Source organism: Neolamprologus brichardi, chromosome 6, assembly GCF_056152115.1.
Source record: "Neolamprologus brichardi isolate AB-2024 chromosome 6, ASM5615211v1, whole genome shotgun sequence".
In the NCBI taxonomy this organism is placed as follows: Eukaryota; Metazoa; Chordata; class Actinopteri; order Cichliformes; family Cichlidae; genus Neolamprologus; species Neolamprologus brichardi.
The window spans coordinates 29,765,212-29,788,138 of record NC_142109.1 but is presented as its reverse complement, the minus strand read 5'-3'; the positions used below and the strand labels follow the sequence as shown (position 1 = coordinate 29,788,138).

Genomic DNA, 22,927 nt, shown 5'->3' with positions numbered 1-22,927 from the left:
GGGAGACAAAGACGTCTTTCTATCAAACAGGTGTTGGGGGCACGTGACGTGTCTTTAGACTGAAATACCTGAGAGGTTGTGTCATGTTTTTATGTTGCCATAGGAACACAGTAGGTTCAGAAGGCTACACTTACACTGTTAATTAAACATAAATAACATATGAGCAAGTAAACAGGGTAAATTCAAAGTACCGAGCACTGAATTCAAGTTGGCTGACTATTAACTCCCTCAATCTTATGAGTGTAAGCCTTAAAGGTTGTTTATTACATTTTTTTTGTTTGTTTTTTTAAATGCACTAATAGTTTGCTCTGATTCACCGAACATGTCCTCCCTTGCCAGACACCCGTTAGGCTTCGTGCGTTTTTGAAGACATCTCGCCCAAGAGTTACCCATCCTCTCCCTGCCTGCGGGGTAAAGCGGGGCAGCGACGAACCTCCTCCCCCTTCTCCTCCCACATCCCGTAGAGATGGAGCTGGAAGTGCGCCAGGATGGGATTGGCTTCCTGCTCCTGTCATTGAGGAACCGGTGCGCCAGGATAGCCAAATATGGACTGGCTGATATCAGTTTGTAGCACATGACTCAGCACCAGATTATATATCTTCACTGGTGGGATTACTGTTAAGGATGAAAGGCAAAGTGGCAGCGGTTTAGGTGTCCGAACAGAGCTGGAAAGCGCTCGTTGCCGTTTGTGGTTGGCTTTGAGTCGCTTTTGGGCTGTTGGTAACATTTCAAGTGACTTGTTAAAAATGACTATGGGTGTGAATGCTTGAGGGAGCCTATTTTATGTGTTTATGCTTACCTGGACTCAGTTTCCCCCGCGCCGAATACGTCTTGTCGTGTTTACAGTCCATTTTTCCTGGAAGCTGCGTCAAGTCAAGATCAGACGGAGACAATACAGAAACAGCCAATCAGAGCGTCTTCTGGAGGGCTTATATAAATACCGCAGAGCGCGTCAGCCGCCTGTCATTAACAAGGAAACACAAGTGGAGCGCACACTTGTAGAAGAACAGACTCTCCTTCTCACGAGTGGAATGAAAACATCTGAGTTAGTCACTGGACTCCGCTTTGATTCCAACTAAAGGTACAAATCGACGACTTGGTACAGTACAGTTCCACTATTTGGAAGTTTTGCTCTGTTTTGATAGCTTTGGTCTTCAGTATAGTAATACAGCGGGACTTTTGTGCTGGAGATTGACTCATTTTGGGACACTGAAGCCTCGGTGTCCGAGCAACATCTTTTGCAGCGCACTCTTGTATTTGACTGTCTGATTTGAAATATGTCCACAATAATGGAACAGCCTTTTTATGACGACTCGTTTCTCTCTGCTTATGGCCATCCAGGCGCAGCCCTGCAGGACTACAAGCTGCTTAAGCAGAATATGAACTTGAACTTCTCCGATACATATCGGAACTCAAACTTCAAGTCACAGCACCTGCGTGCCGACAGTGATTTCTATCCAGCGGGGACGGCAGAAGTGGGCTCTCTGAAGCTCGCCTCTCCTGAATTAGAGCGACTGATCGTCCAGAGCAGCAACGGGGTCATCACTACGCCGACACCTGCTCAGTACCTGTACAACCGCGGGATCACGGAGGAGCAGGAGGGCTTTGCCGAAGGTTTTGTTAAAGCGTTGGACGACCTACACAAGATGAACCAGATGGCTCCTCCAAACGTGTCCATCGGCACAGGCGGGGTTGCCTGCTCGGCTCCAGCCTCGGTGTTCGGCTCATCCATGCAACCGGAGCCGCTTGAGTATACAACCCTGAGCAGCTGCACCACGAACCCCAGCCTGACCTCTGCTGCCAGCTATCCCTCCACCACCATCAGCTACCTGCCTCATCACCAGTACCACCAGCATCCCCAAGCCGTTGCGCACGGATCACACCACTTCCAGCACTCACTGGCCGGGGCCGGCATCCACCCTCAGCGGTACGGAGGGATGAAAGAGGAGCCCCAGACAGTCCCCGACATGCAGAGCAGCGACAACAGCTCTCCGCCCATGTCCCCTGTCGATATGGAGAATCAGGAGCGGATAAAAGCGGAGCGCAAGCGGCTGAGGAACCGGCTCGCAGCCTCAAAGTGTCGGAGGCGCAAATTGGAGCGCATCGCCCGTCTCGAAGACAAGGTTAAAGTGTTGAAAAATGACAACGCTGGACTGTCAAGCACGGCTTCTCTACTGCGGGAACAGGTGGCCCAACTAAAACAGAAAGTCATGACGCATGTGAGCAGTGGCTGCCAGCTCATGCTAGCACCCAAAGTAAAGTCTTATTGAAGAAATAATGCACTTATTAAAACACTGGACAGTACCTGGACTGACAACCCAACCTGGTCTTTATACGTTTTTAGTATGAAAACTGGATTATTGTGATTTCTGCCATCTAAAGAAACATCACCCATACACAGAAATAATACAAGACTAAAACACTTAGGGCATTTTTGAATAAGTTTTTGAAAGTGTCGTCTTGGCGTTTCCTGTTTACATTTTCTTTAATTGCTATTTGTGATGCTTTTTATGTAAGTTATTTGTGTTAGAGTTACCCTCATGGACCATTCTTGTTGTTTTTTTGTTGTTTTTTTTACCTGTATAGTAAATATTTAAGTAAATGACATTATGAAACTAAGAAATGTGTTGCTTTGTTTTTGAGGTCGTGTATTTTTTTTTAAGTGCTACTTCAAAAATTATTGTATTTCTCGTGAACATTAAACCACGCCGCTGTCTCTGATCAGCAGTGAAGTTTACAACACCAGAAGTTGGTTGACGTTGGAGACGTCCCAGCGTAGGATTTTTCCTTACTGACGCACAAGCGTCAGTCCATATATGGTGCATGTTGCTGTCAAACGTCACATCACGATAGGTTTCCGGGAACTCCCTCCCACATTGCCCGTCAGAAGGGCTGCGCGCTCCCCTTTACACCACAGTGTGTGTGTAATTGAAAAGGTTTGTCAATGAGTGGTTTATTCGCGTTAAGGGAGTTTCCCCATTCTGCTTTCATTTTCCCAAAACAAGCCGTGAGAACACTAGGTGAGGAAAAATGGTTAAAAAAAAAAGTTCCAGATAAACATGTTAGACTGATTACTGAGAGCTAGTTTGAGTTACAAGAATCGGCTCGCGTAAAACTGAGAAAATGTTCCAGTAAGCCGAGAACATTTGGTACAACAAGCGGGATTGTGTACTGGAGCGTTGTTCTCTGAATTAGTAAATAAGACAAACGTTATCAGGAAATCGGAAATATTAAAACTGTGAGATGTCAAAAAATTTTAGTGGAACTGAAATAGAGGTTGTGGTTAGGACTGTCATTATCATATAATCATATCCAGTAATCTTTCCCAATGCGCTTCAGTACCATTTGGCAATAACAGGCTGTTGTGCTGAGTCAAACACAGCAACTCCAATATTAACCAACTCTTGGCAGCTTCGTGACGCACTCAGATCTTCTGCCAGGTACAGGAGCCAAGAATGATACACCACAATAAAAAACACAAATAAAAGGTTTATTCCAAGAACGTTAAGTTCTCAGTCACCAAGAAAAAGAGCCAAGAGTAGCTTTAGAAGAGTTCTGCCGCCACCTAGTGGTTGCAAGTGGACAGGCATTCACATTTTGATTTAAAACAAAACCCAAAATAAGCCACACACACTTGATAACTTTCCTCCATGTTTTAATAAAGATGGTAGCAAATTATTATCAACAGCCAGGAAACAAATTTCAGTGCTTTCTTTGAAAAAGGAACAACAAAACTATACTTTCAGTGATCAAGACGATGAGGTTACCCAAAAGTTTGTACACTGGACATGAAAAAAAAACAAACATTTCCTCCCTCCTACAAGAAGCTGAGGTGTGTTTTAACAGGTTAGTCTGGACGTGATGATACTGCTTTATAGGCATCCCTCTCATCTGAGGTCAAGTGCTATGTTGAGGAAAACAGCTGGGTAGGAGACGTTCACATTTACTGCTTGGAGAAGAATGCTTTGCTCTTCTCGACGTCGGGGACGATCGTGTCGCTCCCGGGTTTCCAGCCAGCAGGACACACTGCGTGAAGTGGCAGGAGGGACAAAGTTTACTTTAAGCTGACATTTATACACACCGAACTTGGTATAATCTAAAGGACAAAGTACATATGTGACTGGTTGGGAAACACAGGAAGGACTAAACCGCCAAATCTAGCCACAGCTACACAGTCAATTTTACCAATCAACCATTTCCATTTTAAGTGTGTGACGTGCAGTTTAGAGCATCTGAAGTTATAGAAAATCAATGACATGTATTTGGGTTATTTTTATGACAAATGCATGATTAATAAGTTATACCACTAAACCTGAGCACCAGTGTATGCTGAGTAAACACGGATGAACTGAGGGAAGGTACAGCAGTTTACTCACCCTCTCCATATTTGTCTGTGTGCTTGAAGGCTTGAACCAGGCGCAGAGTCTCGTCCACAGAACGACCCACAGGCAAGTCGTTAATGGTGATCTGCCTCAAGACGCCCTTGTCGTCAATCACAAAGAGACCCCTGAAATTCACAAGATGATGTTGCAGTTTTTACAAATACTTTAAACTATCAATAGACCAAGCTGCTTTTTAACAATAACCAGTGGGTTTTTATTAAAATAATTTTATATTAAAAGGGCATTTAACTGACCTGAATGAGATGCCCTCCTCTTCCTTCAGCACACCATACTCTTTGGAGATGGACTTGCTGAGGTCCGATACCAGGGGGATTTTCATGTTACCCAGACCTCCCTGTTTTCTTGGTGTGTTGACCCTGAAGAGAGAGGGGAAAAACAAACAAACTTTTTTTTTTTTTTTTTAATTATAAACAAGTGCAAAACACTTCATGTCCACAGGGAAGGTCTCCTGGTTGATAAACCTTGCGTTTGCCCCGCCACCCCTTCGACCTTGTAGTTCTCTGAAATGGGAGAGTCATTTAACACGCCGTTAGAGATGAGATAAGATACAGGTGGTGTCTGAGAAGATAACATATCAGTTGTTCAACTTTATGAGGACACACTGCATTCAGAGATTCTCCACAATGCTTCAAAAGACAGTCTGACAAACACCAAGTAGCAAAATAATAATGTGTACTGATACTGCAGTTTCATGTAGTTTACAGGTGTCTCACTTCTGGTCTCTGCTGCCCGTTGTGAGATTCAAGACTCTGAGGTTAACTAAACCATCTTCAGCGAAGATACCACTTTCCTCTGCTACCGGTTAGCTTTGACCCTGAAATATCTTTCTAACCTAAACTAGCCAATCAAACAGAGTAGCACAGGGCCTAATAGAGCACGCAAAGATGACGGTGAGGAGTCAGGTTGGGTTTAAATGCAATATCACCTAAAGTTTTGAAATGCAAATCAATATTTGTCAGTCTGTATATATCCACTATGTAATATTAGTTGGCTACACCCATTCCTTACAGGTAGTAATACAGCTTTTCTCGCACGTGCTCTGGTTACGTCCCAGATTACCTATTGTAATTTTATCCTCTCTGGTATACGGCACAAACTTCTCCAGACTTCATCTTGTTCATGCAGCTGCTGTCATTACCAGAACATGCTCCAACACATTACTCCCATCCTATAACAACTTCATTGGCTTTCTGTACAATGCCACATTATTTCAAGATTCTGCTTCTCTCCATAACCTTATACATCCATTTGTCTCTGATCTACATATGTTCCCATACTCAGTTCTTCCTCCTTCATTGCTCTCGCCACGTGCTTCAGAACTTTCACCCAAATTGCTTCTCATTTTTAGAACTTGCCTGCACCACAGTCACAATATCGATTCTCCATCTTTAAAATATGTTTTTATTAAAGCCTGCCCATTGTTGACTTTTTAAAAATCTATGACACATTGATTTTAAAGTCTTGAAAGGCATCTACGGTATTAAATTCAATAAAATGATAAAGTGTCTGACAGACTGACAAAACTAATTGTTCAGTATATTTAATAGCAAATATGTTGTGTAGAATTTTAACTATGAGCTTAGCAGTTAACTGTTGGTTATAATATCAACTCATTTTGCTTCAGATTGATGAATGGAGGTTTTACAGCTTATTCAATCTCTTCTCATTGAAGAAAAAAAAAAAACACTAAAATAAGTGTATATAATATATTTAAAGTAATGAATCTGATCAGGTGAGTGAGGAAACATACTGACTGATCTTCCTAATCAAATATAATGCATTTAAACTTTAACACAACATTCCAAATGAAGACTTGTGCAGGTTGTGTAATGCCGCATGTCTTCTTATGCCTTCTAGAAGCTGCTGTATGCTGCCCTTATCAACACGTTGCAGATAAACTGGGCTGGGCACTCCTTCACAGCAGCCAAAATCTTTCACCCTTAACTGTCTAAACAGAAACAGCCAACCGAGGACAGTTTGATGGACCTTGTATAAACATCTGATAAGTTCAGCCTAAGACGGCCTCGCTATAAAGACAGCAAGACAGTCAAGTGCACAGAACAGCTTTCACTTAACTGTTTTGTTAAGTAGATTTTCCAAAGTTTTTGTTGTTGTTTTTTCAAATGCACGTGAAGATTCACTAAAGTCACCTCTTTCCAGTTAGTATAAAATTACAAGAGTCAGCAATACAGTTCACCTGCGAAGATAATCACTGTAATACAGGTAAAAAGCCTTTTGTTGAAGTTCTGCTTAATCCACCTGCTAACATGTGAGCAGTGTGGATGTTATTACTGGTAAAGAGTTCAGGAAATTCCCACAAATGCTCATTATGTTTCATCATCCGTGAGTTCTTACCATGCCAAGTGAGAGAAGTGAGAGTCCACGGAGCAGCCAATAACCTCACAGCCGATGTTGCGGAACTCCTCTACCCTGTCGCTGAAGGCCACAATTTCAGTGGGGCACACAAATGTAAAATCCAGTGGGTAGAAAAAGAAAACTACATATTTCCCTGCAGCACAACAGGAGGAAATAAAAACAAAGTATTAATTCTAGCCGAATAAGCTGTTAGTGTAGGAATATAGGCTTATAAAAGCCAGAATGAGCCAATTAGAACAGATGTAGCTACAAACCTTTGTAGTCTGACAGCTGGATGTCCTTGAACTGTCCATCAACTACAGCTGTGGCTTTGAAATTTGGGGCAGGGAAGCCAATCTTAGCGTTTCCAGCAGACATGGTGTTTGAGACAAATGACTGAAAGAGAAACAGCACAAACAGTTACCAGAAAACTCCTAATGCTTGCAGACCACCACAGATAAATTCAGCTGGGTGGTGCCTGAGATAAAGCTCTGATAAACAAAAAATATGAGATTTAGACTGGAAAAAGAAAAATAAATGCGGTGAGGTTCAATCCAAGAGCTAGGTTTTACAGCTCTTAGGAGGCCCAGAGGTTCAAAGACTTACTTAAGCAGACCCAGATAGTGTCACATGCAAGTCATGTTCAGCCTGCAGGGAACAATGGCCTATTAGCAAGGTTACATAACCATGATACGCACAAACCAATGGCAGGGTTCTCGCTGTGCCTATACAGACGATTTCCGAGGATTATTGCGCGGTCAGCTACTTTGGATAGTTATTGCCTGTATGCAAAATTAATGTGCAAATAAACGATAAACTTGCAAATAAGATACGCTGTACTGCAACAAATAGCAGTCGGTATTAATCCAAAGGCCTATGCTTTTCAGTGATCTATGAATAAATCTGGATTATTTCTCCCTCGTCACAATTTATACGAAGAACCGCTAACAATCGTCAAGGAACTGTGCTTGGTTTTAAAGAGATAAATGCACGTAATGGGTCAAAGTTCAGCCATAAAAGTTAAGCTTTTAATATTTAAATTTCGTTTTCGAAATGAAACAGAAAAAGCTGTAGTCGAACAGAGCGGAGAGGAAGTGAGTAGTGCATCCTGCAAGCTGCAGCACAGGGACAAAGAAAGAAAACATGGCCAAACACTTCATGAAGGAGCCAGCCGCTCACCCAGGCTAGCTTAATGTTAGCTTTACGTACGAAACTGCTTTCTTTAGTTTCGGTTTGTTTCAGAGGAAATACAAAGTCGAGTTTACAGACACGCTGTAAACTTCTGACGAATCCCATAAACATCCTACTCACCTGTCTTGACGTAAAGCACGAAAGAAGTTGGAAGCAGAAGTCTGCAGGGTGCAAGAGAATAGAGGAGTTAAAGTGGAAAAGCGAGCGTGCAATAAGTACGCAGAGAGGCTGAGGCCACCCGGAAGTAAAAATCACTCCCTTCAGAGTAAAAGTTAAGATTAAAAACGATTAAAAGATAAGATATTAGATATAGCTATTTCTAAATATGTATATCTCTGATATAAGATGATATTTTCTAAGTACACCGTGTAAACACTGTCACATGAACAAAAATGCAGGGATTTCGTAGTGGGGGAAAAGTGGGACTGGCTTCTTGGGGCTCCAGTGTCAATGTCTGGGTCAATGGCAATGTCAGTTTTATATATAGAGCTCAATTATTACTTGTAAATTCAATGTTCATAAAATAAAGATAAAAAAACAAACAAAAACGATATATGTCTATGACACCTTAGGGCCGGAGTGTCAAGGCTTTGGAAAATGTGAAGATTGAAAAACATTTTGGTTTTTTAAACGTATTTTCACAAGTTTTACAGCTTTTTCTATTTCATGGTCATTTTTACTTGAGACATTAAATATAGACTTGTGAATTATAAACTTTTTAAAAATATTCAATATAAATAACAAAGATCACAATGGTTTTTTAGCCTAACTACCGACCTGCAATACTGTTTTGATTAAAAAGTCAGAGAAACTAACAATAATTCAGACTTCTGGCTTGGATGAAAATAATCCATTCGTAAAACCAAAACCAAAAGTCCAAAACAATCCTTGTTTGCAAAGTAATCCAGTACCCTTTAGCAAGCTAGTTCTGGCACCTCTACATTAGATTGATGTGCATGTATATGCGCATGTAAGTACATGTAATTTAGGAATTAAGAAAATGTTAAATATTTAAAATAATTTTTAGCTCCTTGGCTACCAAAATACTTTCTGTGTAGTCACGTTTTTTTAATTGAATTAGATTTTTGTTTCCCTTTTTCTAATAAAACTTGTTCATTTGATTTAATATGAAAGTCAGTGGAAGATGTCCGTGTAGCAACTATTCTATATTGTATTAATGGCTGCCTGATCCAAAAAGAACTCCTACCTTCTTCAAGGCCTCTAAAGAAGTGAGACAAATAAATCTGGTGTCGCTATGGTGCTGCCCAGTTTCTGTGGAAAAGTCTATATATAAGTAGTGGTTAAGTTAGACAAGTTAGTTGTAGGTAGGTAGGCAGGCAGGAAAGAAGGTAGGGACCTTTAATCTCCAGGTCTCCTGGTTACATTTGTTTTCAAGGTGAATGAACCTTGGGCTTTTTTGTCCACTGTTCAACAGATTTCCCACATGAGGGACTAATAAAGGTTATCTTATCTTATCTTAACTGATAATCTGGTGGCTGACTCAGACTGTCCACAATGAACCTCATTTGGAAAAAGCATAAAGATTTGATTTAGTAGCGCTTAATTCCCTTCTGTGCAGAAGATATCTACTACAGCATATTCGTTGTTCCCAGGAAAAAGCGGGAAACTACTGAGTTCTCTTACACATATCTAGAACTGTAAATAGGTTTTAATGTATCGAAGAGCTAGAAGTGAAGAACAATATCTCAAATCCACTGTTTTAAATTCACTTTGCAAAGTGAAGCAGTTGCATATGAGGGCAGTTCATTTTTCAAAACTTAAAAATGCAGTTTTCAGCTTTCAGTGCATATTTTTAACATTATTTGTTAGGTTAACGAGGTTGCATGTACCACATGGACTGCACACATGATCTTTGCACAACATCGGAGACATGGCGAGCCAGGCCAAAATCAATGAGCATGACTTGCAGTGGCTGTTGTCTGCGATCCAAAACCATAATATTTTGAGGCTTTATATGAGCATGGATGATTTTCAGGGTCTCGAGCAGGAACAGCGCTGTGGTCAGCTGGAATCACACAAATGTGTTCTAACTAAACACATCTGTGCAAATTAGTATTTTTTTCTTTAAAGTTTGTATTTACACAGTGAAATAGGTAAAGATGGCAAACCTGATTCGAAACTGGGTGAGAGTCTCTCTCTCCTTGATCTTACTCCTTCAGACTAAGATCAAGGAGCTCAAATTCAAGACAAATGAATCCTTCATGGAAGAATGATCTATTCCACCTTACAAAATCACGGGGCTTGAGATCACGGGCTTGTCTTCAATTTTTTTGATAGGAACCTCTGTGTTGGATACAGTGTGGACACACTTGATGACTTTTCCAAAGCTTCCTTCCCCGAGAAAGTTTTGCACGTCATCGCTGCAACTCAGTAGGTTTAACTGAGAGTCTGAGAAACAAACTGTTACAAAGAGCATGTCAAAGCCAACATATAATTATATTGTCAACACATAAATCCACATACACAAATTCCCCAGGGAATAATAAAGTTTTCAGATTCTGATACATAGATTGATAGAAACATACATTCTGATACATATATATGATTTCAATTTCATATGTCAAAATTATGTTAATTGCTTGCAGCAAACTGATCACACTTTGGCATTCTCAGTTTTCAACAGAAACATTACAAGATGCTAAATCATGTTTCCATTTCTGATAGAATAGCCCGGAAATCACAAAATTCTGTGTTTGTTGAGATGATTATCTGCCACAGAACCTAATCCTGATTTCATAACCATCTAGACTTGAGCTTTGTTCAGTACTATATTTTAGTTTTCCAAGTTTACTGTTCAAAAATGTTATTTTTTTGGCTTAGCTGATAGGCTAGTTGATGCCATGTTTGAAGACAAATGTTGAAACATGGATGAAAAAGATGACAGCAAAGTGTCTGCGTGGTCTTTCAGTTGCTGTGAGGACTGATGGCTTTTCTCAGTACTGTCTGTGATTCCATCACGTCACCCTGTTCTACATCTTTCAGGTCACATAATGTCCCCATCAGAATGGAGTTCTCCACCTTTTACACCAATTTAAAAAAAGTACAAATACTGAATGTTTATTCAATTGTGAGACATATGCCTCAGATTTAGCATTTTATTTTTTTAAAAAAAGAAGAAATATATATTTTACATAACAATTAGTAACCTTGTAACATTTAGGCAAAAATGACACGAAACATAAGTACAAAAGCCATTAACTCTTGGCATGTTCATTTTAATTTACCTGAATGATTGACTTCATTCATATTATCAACCTAAAATTATCATCATTTAATTATGTGAACACAAAAAACATATATTCTTTATAGATGTCAAGAGTATTACACCGTACTTCCCATCTTAAAGCTCAGTTTGAACACAGGTCATCTTGACTATATCTATATACCACAATGGAGTTGTGGTTGTGCAGTTAGAAATCTTTTGGTTGTCTAGACTGTATTCTGAACAGCCATGTTAAAAAAAACCTAGCCTACCAAAAAATGTCTGATGTGTGCTGATGTTGATGAGAAATTCAAATTTGAAAAATAGATCTTAAATGTGATGCTAGCAACTTAACAGTCTGCAATTTACCGTCACAGACACACAAGTTTCTTCTCTTCTTGTGATATATTTGGGCCAAAATTAGTTTGATTTATTTATTTAAATTTACTTTACTGGGGCGTTTAAATAAATACATAAATACATTCAATCCAACTATAAAAAAGTCGTGATATTAAAGTTAACCCTTTAACTTGCAGGTGAAAGTTAAAGGGTTGAACACTTTGCAGTAAATCGGATTCACCACTAGATGGTGACAAACATTGTGACATTCTAACTGAACTTAAAGGTACAGGCAACACCCTGCTAGCAACAAAGTGTCTGAAGACACTACTTAAAGTTGGTTCTTTGGTAAGCTGCCGTGTGTAGACACAACACTGGTTCATTGGTTGATTTAGGTCTCTTTTTGTGCTTTGATAATTTATAGGTCAATATCTGAAAATGGTCAGGTACAAAAACTAGATTAGAGATTAGATTAGATGAAACTTTATTAATCCCTCGGGTGGGTTCCTCCGGGAAATTCAGTTTTCAGTAGCATAGCACCGAAAGAAGTTGCATGTTACAGATACATTAAGGGGAATGAGAGTAAGTATAAACATAAATACACCATATATACACATATACACATATATACAGTGTTGGGAAGGTTACTTTTAAAATGTATTTCATTACAGAATACAGAATACATGCCCCAAAATGTATTCTGTAACGTATTCCGTTACGTTACTCAATGAGAGTAACGTATTCTGAATACTTTGGATTACTTAATATATTATCATGCTGTTTACAACTACGTGAATGTACTATTGCTGGGATTTATTACTGTTACTGAAGGTCCGCGGCTCCGAACCGTAGTAAAGGGACCTCTGGCTAATACGTCGGTTAGTGTCGGGCTCGTAGCCGAAAACTAGCTTTACTTTGTTGTCTGGGTCAACTTTGCTTGCGACAGACAGAGAGAGGCGTTGAAAGGCTGCTCCAACGGAACTTATTGTTTTTGGAGGAAAACACGAACACAGTGTACAGTCGAGTCTTAATAGCTTACTTACAACTGGGCTAGTCAGGCACTCTTCTTGGCTGCAGTGGTTATTATTATATTTACATGCTTCCAGCTCCCGTTTTTGCTCGATGACAGCTCGTACTTTTCCTTTTTCTCCCTCCTCGCTCACAGACACATAACGGGTATGGCAGTCCATTCTCCCTGCAGCACGGACTACACTGCCTATGATGCTACATTCTTTAGAGCTATACCGGTAGCATTCTTCCTATTAGCTTAGCACAACAACACCAAAGGGCGCTCTCTCACCCAGGAAACACGCAGAGAGAGAGCGGCACCCTGTAACCATGGCAACCGTAACGCTGCCGCCTGGAACAACAGAACGTAGCTGTCAAACAAAACCCAAACAGTCCTGACCCGCCAAAATATGAAACAGGGAAGTACCGCCGTGTAATCCATTTATTTCAACAAAGTAACTGTATTCTAAATACCACCTTTTTAAACGGTAACTGTAACGGAATACAGTTACTCATATTTTGTATTTTAAATACGTAACGGCGGTACATGTATTCCGTTACTCCCCAACACTGCATATATAGATACAGAATATACAATATGGATAAATAGGATTGCTCATTTGAGTGAGTATATTGCACAGTGATTATTGCACAGTCGAATATAAGATAAAAGACAAAACAAAAACAAATATTGCAAATATTGCACAGTGTAGAAAAGCACCTACAGCTCAGCTGTTCCCGCCCTCCCTTGTCCCCCTGTTTCTCCTCCCTCTCCCCTCAATGACAATGACAATGAATGAAAAAGCAGCCAATGAACAAAGTAAATGAAATTTTGAAAGACTTCCAGAAAGGCTGGGGAACTATTTCTTAAGACCACTTTACCTAAAAGTTTAGCTGCTTATAAACAAAATGTAAAGAAATAAAGGATAGCTCAAAATTTTTTCCAAGTACACTATGCATGTGACATATTCAGCTTAAAAATGTTCAATCAAATCATAAGGGGAGGATTAAAATCACAATTGTATTCAAATATGTTCATATGTCTGTCAGTTTGTATTGTATTTGTTTGACATGACAAATACCACCCATATAATTCAAAATACATTAGTCCACCACTTTTATTTTGAAAAAATATACAGCCAGGAATGTGTGGAACACTACTTCCGCTGAGCTTGTTACTATAAGGAAAACAGATGCACACAGGTAGTATATTGGGGTTTTTGGCAACATTTGCTATATTTTAAAGAGAGGATTTATGATTTGTTTCCATTTAAGGCCTTGGCATTTGTAGCTTGTCTTCTCTAAGCTTGAATAAGATTATTTTAAGGCTAGCACAACAGCTAAAGTTAGCATTATAGAGCAAAACAAAGGCTGTAACAGGGTTAGCCCGAGTTAGCTTAAAGTTACAATGTCTTTCAACTGCTTACAGATGGTTTTGTTAAAGTGTGTACAGGAACATTTATAGTAGACGATTTTATTTAACTGTAAGCTGTGTTAAGAGATGCAGTCCGGTTTTCATCCACGGCTGTGAAGACGTTTGTGAACAGGGCTTTCTTCATGCTAGGTGTCAGTCGAATCGTGTTGTTTAAGCAGCTAGTTTGGATGTTTTTGTTATAAACTTTAGGATTTCAGGGAAATTGCATTGCGCGTTTATTTAATGAGCTATAAAAATGACCTGCAAATTGTTGTCAACACTAATACAGCTCCTCTGCCTTTAAATATTTCAGCTTTCATTCAGTATTAACAGGATCCAGAGGAAGACGACACTTTCATCTCTCAGAATAAACCAGCAGCATTTTTCAGCATCAATGGATTCACAAGGTAAAAAGACAAAGGATGCTTTTAGGTGAATTACCAAAAATTGCATTATTCCAGGTAATTGTGTTTCGATTGTCATTTAGAGTCTGCTTGTGCGGTTTCTGCCCATTCTTGTTAATCTCATTTCACTGGTCATCATTAACTTCTAACTCCCCCCACAGCAACCCCACAGCCAGTAATGTGTGAAGTCTGCGGAACGTACTTTGAGACACGGCGAGGACTTTCCAGCCATGCCCGACTCCATCTGCGCCAGCTTGGTGTGACGTTGTCAGAAAGCAGCGGGGCTCCCATAGAGCTCCTCTACCAGATCATCCAGGAGAGAGATGGCTGCCTTCCAGATTTCAAATCAAACTCATCTGCACCTGTGCCAGTGCCTCAAAAAAATACAATGCAGCAGGAATCAAAGACCCCTTCAGAAGAAGAAGACGCTAATACCTCTCACAAGGCCGGGGTTAGACTCACGACAACCCCACAAAAGGTAGATCATCAGGGATCTCCAGCAAAACTGAATGAATCTTCAACAACTGTCCCCCCATCACCTCCTTCTCCTGTTAAGCCAGCTGAAGGTGGCAGCTCATCTTCCTCAGAGCACACCCCAGCAAAGCCACTGTGGGCACCACGGGAAACTGACGCTCCTATCACGTTAGGTATGGCTGAACAGTTATGTTTTCTTTAACATAATATAGAGATTTTTTTTTTTTTTACAAAATATCTAAACTCATACATACAAGATGTGTGTGTCAGTGTATTTAACTGCAAAACCGTGCCCTGTACTTTGAATCTCTTTCTTTCTTCTTATTTCAATGTGTTTTGGAGAATCAGCAGATATGCAAACATAAGACAGGAACTTTACGCTTACAAACCTGTGTTTCCTGTAATCTATCTCCCAGTCCTTCTGCCCATGTGAGACTGTTCAAATTAATAGTCGTGATAGCAGGCTTCCAGGTTATCACCAACTCACTTCTCAAAAATGACAAACTGAAAATGATTCTCATACTGTACTGAAATGAAACCAGGACACACAAACTGGGTAAACAAAAATTAAATATGATTGACTTGGTTGACCCTCAAGACGGTTGTAAGGGAAGCCATTCAACAATTTATAAGAAACATAAAATTTTGAAGGAGAGTAGCTGCAGGTGCACGGCACAACTTAATAAAGGGTATTTAAATTTGTAATGTTGATCTCACATTAGTCTCCTGCTAACTTTGTGTATTTCTCTCACCAATTTCCTCCTCCTTTTAGCTTCAGCCCCCCACGATGAGGTCTACGTTTGTGAACTTTGTGGCTGCTGGTATGAGACACGCAAGGGCTTGGCTAGTCACGCTCGGGCACATTTGCGGCAGATTGGAATCTCTGACAGTGACATCAAGGGTAGTCCTATTGATCTTCTTTATCAGGTCATGGAAGAGGAGGACCTCAAGCCTATTGATTTAGAGAAAAATGAAGAGTTTACTTCAAATAGTCCATCTAGAACTTCATCCAAACGCCTTTCTACTCCACCCGAGTCATCCTCGAGCAAACGGCCTAAAGTATCTGAGGAGTGCATCTGCATTCTCTGCGGGGAGGAATTTGAGAATAGAAAAGGCCTGGCAAGCCATGCACGCTCTCACCTGCGTCACATAGGGATGAGTGAATTAGTGGGGAAAAACTCTGCAATCAATGCCGTTGAGGATCTGGTATCCAGTGGCATGCTAGAAGCTGTACACCCCCCCAAAACAAACAATACAGCCAGCTCATCTGCAGCACCATCTCCAGCTCCACCCTCTCCTGCAGCTCAGTCTTCAGGTCCAAGCCAGTCTTGGACCTCTCTTTCCTCTACACCCCTGTCTACAACCCCTGAAAAGATCTCTCAGGCTTCTCACCCTCCCGTTAACAGGGCACCAAAAGCTAAGAAAGGTTTTCGGCTAGCAGTGGACCCCCTTCATAGAAAACCCAAGCCTGAACCTATAGAGACGGAGGTCTCTGTTCAGCTGAAGACATCCACCAATGAGAGCAGTTCCCCTGTGCAGAATTTGTCTGCTGGTGCTATTTCTGCAAAACCTTCTGAGTCAGGTAAAGCAAAAAACGTTTAATCAAATGCTTTATGTTTGGTACCATGTTATACTATAACAGGCTTAATTTGTTATTTTCTTAATCACACTCTTTGCTTTAGCATTTTTCCATCTGTTTGTGTGTGTACAGTGAGATCAGATGTATAATGTAATATATAATTTTCCCCAGTTTGTACAGATGTGCAGTCCCCACCAACAGTCCTTTGTGATTTCTGTGGCCAGCTATTTGACACCCGCAAAGCCCTGTCTTGCCACGCCCGTGCCCATCTACGGCAGCTCGGCCTCTCTTGGTCTATTAAAACATCACCAATTGATCTTCTAAATCAAGTCATGATGCATGGTGAAGAAGGCAGGAAAGAGTTGGGGCCCAGTGGGTCTGCAGCATTGGGCAAAGTCTCATGGGGTTCTCAAAGCTCCAGAAGGTCCCTAGACAGCCTCACATCTGGGGAGACAGCTTCGAACTCGCCTCTCGATTATTCCATGAAAGAGAAATCTCCATCTAGCAAGGGTGGAGTCATACACCTTGGTAAGTAAAGTTTGTTACTTTACTTACCAATATTTTGTCATTTGTTATCATAGCATTCTTCCCAGAAGCTTTAGTGAATTATTGAAATTATCTAATTATTGAAACTTTTTGGTGAAACTATTTCCTTGTGTCACTTTTATGTACTCAACATTTGAATACTGTATAGTGTTGACCTATTACTGCTTTCAAATATGAAGTGTGGTTAGAATAATGTCCTGACTGGACCCTTACTTGGGTCTTAACTTCCAGAAAAAAGTAGAAAAGCGTGTTTTAACTAAGTACAGAACTTAACCACCTACATAAAAGGAAACATTTTGGGTGTTTACTGATCTGGAGCATTGAGATCAGACTGTACAGACCTCAGTTAACGATAAAAGATAAAGTTGATAACAGTAAAGTTAGAAAGTAAAAACAAGTATGGCTTGTTTGGAAGGTTCATCAGGAGAAAGGCTCTTCTTTCTTAAAAGAACATAATGGGGTTGGGCGATTGGACAAATATATCGACTATTGATAGTTTTTACAAGGACGATTTATTTCTTTATTTCCCCATGAGTAAGTTTGTTAATAATGATGGAGCTAATTGAAGCAGTCAACAGAAAATAAATAAATAAATAATAGCGCTGTTTTAACAGCACCCTCTTTCATCTGCGAACAAATGCACCCTTCTCAGAGTGCGCCCAAATGCTTGTTGATGGAGCTGCAGAAGCTGGTGATAGCCCAGCATACTCAGTCGGATGGTAGACACGTACATGCTCTTGCAAGATAGTAGTGTTTGAGTACTTTGCTCGCATTATATATATACATCCATAGGTTTACCTCTTTCGTCTGGTTTAAAGCCAAAGAAATCCCAAATTTTGCGCCGTCATCACGACTAACGCGATTACAAATTAACCCATCTGGAGCGCAGACTGAGTCAAAATCCCTGAAATGTCTCTGTCAACGCATATCGGGCAGTTTGTCAAAAGTTTGTTCATTCTGCGCTTCAGATGGGTTGAGCGCATTAAAAATTGTAACCGCATTAATCGTAATGACTGCGTTAGCGCTGCATTAACGCTGACAGCCCTAATTTTATTTGTAAGTTAGTTCGTCCATGTTTGGACTTCTTCTGTGTTGTAAACACGCAAATCAGTCCATGTGTGATTACATTGCTCCGCCCATCAAAAAGTCTGTGCATGCGTGAATATATCGCCCATCATCAATTATTGGACTGACGATTGTCAGTTGGAAACTTAGCTTTGCATCGTTGCATCTGAACAAATCACAAGACTTCTGGAACAATGCCCTCCTCTTTCCTTTGAAATGTGAACTCAGAGTATATACCAGAGTATTCTAGAGTCAAATGTGAAGCCTCCCCGTGAGCTAAAGCTCGACCAAAATTGGCTCATGCAACAGGACAATGATCCCAAGCACAACAGTTAGTCTCCAAGAGAGTGCCTGAAAGATAAAATAAGTAGGGTATCGCAGTGGCTCAGATATATTTCACACCTCAACTTGATTGAAAGAGTGTGGCAGCAGAAGTTTACATGTATGCCATCTCATTTGTGTCAGACACATCCTGTGAGCTTTGTGGGTTCGACTTTGAGAACCGTAAGGCCTTGGCCAGTCACGCGAGGGCCCACCTCCGACAGCTGGGCATCATCGAATGGAAGGCAGATGGAGCGACTTCACCAATTGAACTCCTTAGTGAGCTGATCAGGAGAGATCCGGCCAAGGTGTCGGAAATTACCAAGCGTTATCGCATGGGAGACCTTTACATCAAGAAGGTTGGCTGTGCTCTGAGATATTCAGATAAACATCAGTGTATTACATTCATTCTAATTTACTGTAATTTTCTTTTTCAGTCCCACAAAACTCCTACATCCCCATCGCCATCCACAGAATCTGAGTGTGTGGCTGGCGGTAGTCTGAAGTCTTCCATGCAGCGCTATGAATACAAAGTAAACAGGAAGGACTACAGCAACCACAGCGTGCGCTCCTCAAGAGGTGAAGTAACGGGACTAAAGGGCTGTGGAAGATAGCTGGATACAGATGCAGTGTAATAGATTAAAAAGCAATACTAAAACCTCTCTGTGGGATTTCAGGGGTACATTCACAAAAGCACGGGGCCTCTGCAGGTAGAGAAAATCAGAACGGCAACTCCCAGCAACCACCGCGGTCTGGCAATATCCCTGCTCTGGTGCCAAAGCCCCCACTAACTCCACTGGTCAAACTGGTGGGTAAAATGTATTCCCTCAAGTGCAGGTGAGTCTCTATTTGACAGCTGTAGAAATGCTTTATAAAATTTTAGGTTGTCTAAATCTTAAATTTGATGGAGAGGTAAGCTACATTTGAACAATATTTAAACATATTGTCAAAATGTCTGAATGTCGGATGCATTATTATACATTTACTAGCCCCTTAATAAGATACACCTTTGTTCTACTGGATTGGATTCCTTTTGCCTTTCCAGTGGCACACATTCATCTCCGATGGAATCATTCTTTAGACATTTTTGTCCAATGTGACATGATGTCAATCTCCTGTGTCAACACATCCCTGTTGGATTGAGATCTGGTGACTGTGGAGGCCATTTGATTACAGTGAAATCATTGTCGTGCTCAAGAATTCAGTTTGAGAGGACTTTAGCTTTAAAACATGGAGTATTATCCAGCTGGAAGCAGGCATCACAACAAGGATAGGGAGCAGCAATACCCAAATAGGCTGTGGCATTTAAATTATGCTAATTTGGAACCAAGAAAATACACTACGCTGTAATCACTTACCCATCCAAATAACTGAATTTAAGTGCTCAGTCAGTTCCACGGACACATGTATAAAATCAAGCATTTGGGCATGCAGACTGCTTCTACAAACATTTGGCAAAGAATTGGTCGCTCACAAGAGCCCAGTGAATTCCAGCATGGTATCGTAATAGGATACCACCAAGTCCAGTTGTAAAACTTCCTCCCTTCTAAATATTTCCACAGTCTACAGTCAACTGTTAGTGGTGTTATAACAACGCATTAAGCGTTCCAGTGAAAGGAACTCATAATGCTTCAGCATACCAAGACATTTTGGACAATTTCATGCTCCCAACTTTGTGGCAACAGTTTGGGGATAGCCCCTTCCTGTTCCAACATAACTGCACACCAGTGCATGAAGCAAAGTGCATAAAGACGTGGACGAGCAATTTTGGTCTGGATGAACTTGACTGGCCTGCACAGAGTCCTGAACTCAGCCTGACAGAACACCTTTGGGGTGAATTGAATAGGAGACTGTGAGCCAGGTCTTCTCGTCCAACTTCAGTGTCTAATCTTATAATTGTGCTTCTGGAATATTGTTCAGAAATTCCCATAAACATTCAAACTTTGTGGAAAGCCTTCCTAGAAGAGTTGAAGCAAAAAAATTTTCAAAAAAAAAAATCACGTTAAAGCCTCTGGATTAAGAATGGGATGTCACTTGGACTCATATGCATGTGAAGGCAGACAAGCAAATTCTTTAAGCACTGTAGTGTGTCTCACGCCATTACACCACCATCACCTCGAGCCATCGATACTGAATGGATCATTTTTCTAATAATTAGTTATCCAATTTTGGCGAGCCTGTGTGAACTGTAGCTTCAGTTTCCTGTTCGTTGCTGGAAAAGCGTTGCACCCGCTGTGGTCTTCTGCTGCAACTCATCTGCTTCAAGGTTAAACATGTTGTGCATTTGGAGAGGTTTAAATGCAGTGAGTTACTGTTGCCTTCTCGTCAGCTCGAAGCAGTCTGGCCATTTTTCTCTGATCTTTGGCAGCCCATTGGATATTTTCTGCATAAATGCTGGTTGTGCTGGTAGACCAGCACACATGCCACACTTCAACTTCAGCAGGTTGTGTTGACCATGTCGACATGGTTAAATGCATTGGCCTAATGAGGAGCTGTACAAGTGTCTCTAATGAAGTGGCCAGTGAGTGTAGACTGAGTTCATGTCAATGTTTGTTTTTGTGGGGAGTTTTCTTTTTCAGCTTCATATGATGCGGTTAATAAAACTTCTCTATCCTGCTGTTCAGGTTCTGTGAGGAAGTATTTCATGGACCTCTGTCTGTTCAGGAGCAGTGGATCACACACCTGCAGAAACACATTCTGTCGCTGGGCTATAAAGACAAAGCGTCTCCTCCCGCTACACCTGTGACAACTCCAGCGCTGGTCCATCCAGTAGCTGTCTAGACGTGTATTTATTCAGTTTTTCTTCTCAGTCTTTTAAATGTCAAAGTCCAAGAAGTTAGGAAAAATTAGTTCCTTTCTTGTCCTAAAGAGGGCAACCATGAGCCATATGAGAAACGCAGCACAACCTAATACACTCAGGTTAAATCCATTAGATATCGTAGATCAAAGTAATGATCTGTGGATGTGTTTTTTTTTTTTGACAGACAGAGCTTTTCTGCTCAGGCTCTAAAATTCCTTCCATTTGAACAGATGTTAAATGTATTTTAGTGGTATTCAGCCTTTGATGTTAAGAAACTAGAGAGACTGACATGAATTTCACTTTTTTTTTTCTTCTTTTTTTTTTTTACAGTGTATGTAAACTGCTGTGGTGGTCATTTCATTTCAAAATAGGTTATTTCTTTTAAATACCTTTGAACTTTGTTTTATACATAAACGTTTACAGCATTTTACCTTAAATATGTAGGGCCAATGTTTTTCATTGTGTGTTCTGTACACAACAACACTGTTACCACAAAGCGTAATGCCATTGTTGTAGAAGGTAGTTAAGTGTTTCCATTCTTTTTCTTTACAAAATGCAAAACAAGCTGACAGTGGATGGAGATTTTACATTTTTTTTAACACTTGTATAAAATAAATTATATCTTGTATATAATTAATATCGTGTGTGATATGCTTTTTCTAATCTCTATTGGAATGAACTTCAGGAACATCGTCTTAACCAGATATTCTATTCCTCCGTTTCCAATACTACAGCAAGAAAAGTGAATATATTTTAAAATTAGGATTTAGCATTTAATCCATACTCTGAACCAGGGATCACCACCCTTTCAATTGAAACAGCCATTTGTGCGCAAACCAAAAACATTTGAACCGTATGAGTGTCACACGGCACATAGTCATTATTTTCTACTTTAACTTTGCACTTTTCATTATAATAATATTTTCTGGGTTGTTTTTTTTTTTTTGTTGTTGTTGTATTTATGAACTTTTAAAAGTAACATAAATGGCTTACTCATTTTTATTACCAACACAAAAAACTGTAAAGCTGTAGAGGTTACTTTTTCATACTTTTTTTTGTATGATATAAAACATAAACCGAGTTTTAAAAACAAGTTTCAGTTTAACTCTAAAAGTTCAGCAGGTTTTGCTGTAAAGGACCACACAAATATATCCCCACACAATTTAATTTTCTATTTCCTACTGCAACTTTTATTTATTTCAATTTTTGATTTGGAGAGAAATCCAAAAGCCCAGTACTGAGGCTTATCAAAATTAAGACCATAAGAAACTATATTTGATAAAATATTATTTTGTTTTAGTTGGTTGTGTAAGCTAAAACTGTTAACAGCTGGAGAATGTTGCAATATCATTTTTTTAAACTTTTGGACTGGAATAATTTAATCCCTTTCTATCATGTTGTCCCAAAAACTCTTTGAAAAGTCTTCTGTAGATCCAAAATGAAGCAGATTTTATACAGTGGCCTTTAAAATCCAGAATTGATTGACTTAGAAATTACTGCCATGTGCAAAACTGACAGTTTTTTTTAGAGCCATGTGATTGCTCATAGAGGATGGTTGACTCACTGGATTTCTATCTATGACTTTGTGGTTTCTTTACATTATAATATAAAGTGCCTTGAGATCACTTGTGATGTGGTGATATATCACTGCTTCTCCTCCTTTTGTTGTGTTAGCTTGCCGGTATTGATAGTTATTTAAAAGAGCTGTTTGGGAACTCACTTCAGCTGATTTTGCTTTGTCTACTAATTAATCACATCTTTGTTTAATGATCATTTTCAAGGCATTTTTAGTGCTTATTACAGAC

The 22,927-nt window shown here is 40.1% G+C and overlaps 3 protein-coding genes across 4 annotated transcripts; 2 read left to right on the top strand and 1 right to left on the bottom strand.

The window, feature by feature from the left end:
• Window positions 1–453: 453 nt before the first annotated feature.
• Window positions 454–3,641, top strand: LOC102792371 (transcription factor JunB-like). Of its 2 annotated transcripts, XM_006790605.3 has the most exons (2): window positions 456–1,081; window positions 1,342–3,641. In XM_006790605.3, the coding sequence occupies exon 2, from the start codon at window positions 1,380–1,382 to the stop codon at window positions 2,268–2,270; it is 891 nt and encodes a 296-aa protein (XP_006790668.1). In that variant the 5' UTR covers window positions 456–1,081; window positions 1,342–1,379; the 3' UTR covers window positions 2,271–3,641. The 2 variants fall into 2 exon arrangements, with proteins under 2 accessions (XP_006790666.1, XP_006790668.1); XM_006790603.3 differs by having other exon boundaries at window positions 454–3,641.
• prdx2 (peroxiredoxin 2) lies at window positions 3,639–8,205 on the bottom strand. Its single transcript, XM_006790606.3, has 6 exons — window positions 8,070–8,205; window positions 7,034–7,154; window positions 6,759–6,912; window positions 4,637–4,759; window positions 4,377–4,507; window positions 3,639–4,026 (listed from the first exon to the last, which is right to left on the bottom strand). Exons 2-6 carry the CDS (start codon window positions 7,134–7,136, stop codon window positions 3,944–3,946), a joined length of 594 nt encoding a protein of 197 aa, XP_006790669.1. The 5' UTR covers window positions 7,137–7,154; window positions 8,070–8,205; the 3' UTR covers window positions 3,639–3,943.
• Window positions 8,206–13,672: 5,467 nt separating this feature from the next.
• wiza (WIZ zinc finger a) lies at window positions 13,673–21,698 on the top strand. Its single transcript, XM_087842070.1, has 9 exons — window positions 13,673–13,722; window positions 14,247–14,340; window positions 14,499–14,984; window positions 15,584–16,393; window positions 16,562–16,918; window positions 18,467–18,681; window positions 18,760–18,901; window positions 19,000–19,159; window positions 20,947–21,698. Exons 2-9 carry the CDS (start codon window positions 14,328–14,330, stop codon window positions 21,101–21,103), a joined length of 2,340 nt encoding a protein of 779 aa, XP_087698196.1. The 5' UTR covers window positions 13,673–13,722; window positions 14,247–14,327; the 3' UTR covers window positions 21,104–21,698.
• The last annotated feature ends 1,229 nt before the right edge of the window (window positions 21,699–22,927 follow it).